Below are 4074 nucleotides of genomic sequence, written 5' to 3'. Positions count from 1 at the left end.
TAGTGATGTAAAGTATGTTGCTGAGTTTAACATCTGACCTTCAGATTTTAATATTTCAGTCTCTTTCCATTCAAAGAGATGGGAAGCTGGTCTTGTACTATGGGAGATAACTTCCCAGTGGTGTGCAAAGATCATCACGGAGTGAACAAACTTGTTTAAAGTCATGATAATCTGATATAAATATATACAATCTATGCATGTGAGTTCCACTGGTTCTCTTTCAAATGTTATCTTTTATAAGGTGAGCAGACACCAACTAAAAAACGACCCCAAGCACTCAAGATCATCATGAACTGAATGTAAAGGGGCTTTCTTACAGTCTGTGATGGATTCTTACATTATTCCCATTGGACAGCTTTTAGCCATCAAGCAATTTAGCCAATCTGTTACTGAACTCACAGATCCCAGTAGAGGTGGGGCTAATCAGGCTGTGTTAACCAATGGGGTGCAGGGGTCAAGTGGTTGAAATGGAGAACTGAACCTCAGCTGAGGCTTACCTTCATCACAGACTCACCAGGAAATGTAAAGTACGTTGAGGTCACCACCAACTGGCCCGTTGCCATGGCAAATTTCCCAAGAGCCAATGAAAACATATGACCAAAACAATAAAACAATGTGTAATCACCACAGTAACTCCACATTCCTGCTCTTAACCAGCCCCCTACTTCTGAGGAGAATAAGTGAATGTAGTGTTTATTACAGCATGCTGTAATAAATGCATGTGCAAACCTTTTAGCAAATCTTTTAGTATACCTTTTCATGGGACAACATTGTGGAAATTAAACTTATAATAGATATAATTTAGAGTAGTCAGTGTACAGCTTGGATAAAAGTATAGATTGACTCAATGCACAGCCAATAACATATCAGTAATTTGCTATACCATGGAGTAAACCCCATAGTAATTAGACACATAGTGATAAATCAGCATAATCGACGTCGACACACAATTTCATAGTCGTTATAATAATTAATGTGTGATGGAGTGCAGCAAACCCCATGGGAGGGGTAATGGGCTGGTGCCTCACTTTCTTTGCCTCCAAACATGTAAACACATCAGATAAGAGACAAGACAACAGTCGAACTTACTGTTCATCAGCTCATTACACATTTAAACATATTCTCAGCTTTTAAATCCCACATTTAGCATCTTCTGTTGTCTTTGGAGCAATAGTTACTTTAGCCAGGGTTGCCAGGTACAGCAAAAAAAAATCCAACCCACAGTTTGTGGAAAACTCACCCGTCATAAACTTAAACCTGGTTGCTAAGGTTGCTAAGATGGTCAGAACACAGTAAATTTTCATTTTAAACGCCTAGCATCTAAAGCTTTTTGGCAGCTGCGATAAATATAAAAGTAGCCTTAAAAATACGCACACACCGTGACCTTGAAATTTTCACCCACGACTAAGTGGGACAAAGTTCAGTTTGGCCTGAAAAACAGTGAACCTCGCAACTTAAGTTACAGAGGCAATACAAAGAGAAATAGTAATACTAAAATAAGTAAATACTGACCACTGGTTATTCAACATGGCGCCTCATGGCAAAGAATTCTCCTGAGGATGTGAGAAACAGATTTGTTCCTCTCCACAAAGATTCTCTAGGTTAGGGGTGTTCAAACTACGTATTTTAGAAATAGAATGAAAGTTGGCCCGCTGTTGCACAGGTTTTTATAATGTGAGATTCAAAGTTTAAACGCTAGGTGTCAGAAACGGCCCAAAGAGTCTAAAAGCGGAGAGGGTGCGCAGTCATAGCGCAGAAAAACGGGCCAAAGAGTCTAAAAGTGGAGAGGGTGCTCAGTTGTAGCGCAGAAAAACGGGCCAAAGAGTCTAAAAGGGGTGAGAGTGTTCAGTTGTAGCACAGAAAAACAGGCCAAAGAGTCTAAAAGCGGAGAGAGTGTGCAGTTGCAGCGCAGAAAAACGGGCCAAAGAGTCTAAAAGCGGAGAGAGTGTGCAGTTGTACCGCAGAAAAATGGACCAAAGAGTCTAAGAGCGGAGAAGGTGCGCAGTTGTAGCGCAGAAAAACGGGCCAAAGAGTCTAAAAGCGGAGAGAGTGCTCAGTTGTAGCACAGAAAAAGGGCAATATATTTTAATATTAAATATATTAAATATATTTCTCCTTCTGGCTCCCAACAAAAAAAGTTAGGACACCCCTGCTCTAGGCTATAAGAAGATTGCTAACACCCTGAATCTCAGCTACAGCAGGGATTCCACAAATATTTTTATTTCTAGTTTTGTCGTATCAAAAGATACTGTACATTTAACAGAACAAAATAGTTGCAGAAATATGTACTGTAAAAATGACTGTAAATACTATGGTGCGCTATACTAACAGGACAAACCTTATATTGGATGGGATGGATTATTGCAGGACACCATTAGGAACCTCCACAACTCCATGCTGAGAGATATAGCATCTAAAGATCTGATCTGAGACGGTAAATGAAAGCTCTGTGTTTCAATTTTTTTAGCATAATAAATATTATTGACCTTTGGCAGCAGCAGCCTCCATAAGTCTCGGGACACGGCATTAAGACGTATCTCTGTTGTTCTATCCATGTGCTGGCGCTCTGCCAAGGCCTTATAAATTACCCCATGGCTTTTAGCTGCGTTGTTTTGGCCTGTTGAAATGATGTCAGAGCTGTGCTGCAGAATCTTTTATCACCTGCCAAAAAGAGCCGAGTAAATAACTGCGTCCAGATGTGAAGCATTTCCTGCCTTTACTGTCTCACACAACCTACTACACCTCCCAGCAGCGGCCAGTAACACCACCTTCTCCACCCACGCCAACACCATCTCCAACTAAACCAACACAAGCTCCTACACCTAAACCAAAACTTACAACTAATTCACCTCCAACTAAACCGCCCCAATCTCCTACAGCTAAACCACCTTCTCCAACTAAACCACCTCCACCTCCAAATAAACCACCACAAACTCCCCCAGCTAAACCACCATTTTTAACTAAACCACCACAAGCTCCTACACCTAAACCAAAACTTCCAACTAAACCACCACCACCTCCAACTAAACCGCCCCAAGCTCCTACACCTAAACCTCCAACTAAACCACCACAATCTCCTACACCTAAACCAAAACCTCCAACAAAACCACCCCTACCTCCAACTAAACTGCCCCAAGCTCCTACACCTAAACCAAAACCTCCAACAAAACCACCACTACCTCCAACTAAACCACCACTACCTCCAACTAAACTGCCCCAAGCTCCTACACCTAAACCAAAACCTCCAACAAAACCACCACCACCTCAAACTAAACCGCCCCAAGCTCCTACACCTAAACCACCACCTCCAACTAAACCACCACAAGCACCTACACCTAAACCAAAACCTCCAACAAAACCACCACCACCTCCAACTAAACCACCACTACTTCCAACTAAACCACCACAAGCTCCTACATTTAAACCAAAACCTCCAACTAAACCACCTCCAACAAAACCGCCCAAAGCTCCTACACCTAAACCACCACCTCCAACTAAACCATCACCACCACCTTGCCATCGGCTACTGGATCCCTGAGAGGCACAATTGCCCTTGCTCTTTCTGGGTGGGTAGATGTCGCTTTCTCCCCACATCACTGCAAAGGGTGATGTCTATCAGCACAAGGCATCTGTGAGCTTATGTATCAAAACCGAGAGCGCTGTGATGCAAATCAGCAATGCTGCATTAGCAGCAATTAGAAAAGAAGTGGGCATTGGGGCATCAATAGTGAACGGGGTAGTCCTAATGAGTGGGTTGGGTAATTGGCCATGTAAAATGGGGAGAAAATGGGATGAAAAATGTTGAAATAAAATTATTTAAAAAATCGCCACCTCCTACATCTAAACCACTACCACATTCACCAACAGCACAATATCTTCATCCAAAACAACATCTCCTCTTACACCACCCAAACCATGAATACCTACTACCACCATCAACTAAACCAACAGCACCTCCACCCAAACAGATTTCTACTTTGCAAGCAGCCAATGATCATGTGATATGAACTTAAATTTTCTTTTCTCATTATGCAAATAAATTATGCAAGAGCGAATAGGAAAGATGCACTGCTT

The 4074-nt window shown here is 42.0% G+C and overlaps 1 protein-coding gene across 1 annotated transcript; it reads left to right on the top strand.

Moving 5' to 3' along the window:
• Window positions 1-1537: 1537 nt before the first annotated feature.
• LOC107197407 (uncharacterized) lies at window positions 1538-3538 on the top strand. The gene is made up of 2 exons (XM_049480503.1): window positions 1538-1561; window positions 2750-3538. Exons 1-2 carry the CDS (start codon window positions 1538-1540, stop codon window positions 3536-3538), a joined length of 813 nt encoding a protein of 270 aa, XP_049336460.1.
• Window positions 3539-4074: the final 536 nt, after the last annotated feature.

Source organism: Astyanax mexicanus, chromosome 6 (genome assembly GCF_023375975.1).
Source record: "Astyanax mexicanus isolate ESR-SI-001 chromosome 6, AstMex3_surface, whole genome shotgun sequence".
Classification (NCBI taxonomy): Eukaryota; Metazoa; Chordata; class Actinopteri; order Characiformes; family Acestrorhamphidae; genus Astyanax; species Astyanax mexicanus.
Note: the sequence above shows the minus strand (reverse complement) of the source record. Positions and strands in the feature narration are given on the sequence as shown.

Coding starts and splice junctions, on each gene's coding strand:
- LOC107197407 (XM_049480503.1), top strand. CDS start 1,538: ATGGCAAAGAATTCTCCTGAGGAT. Junction 1,562..2,749: donor CAAAGAATTCTCCTGAGGAT/GTGAGAAACAGA, acceptor TACACCTCCCAG/CAGCGGCCAGTAACACCACC.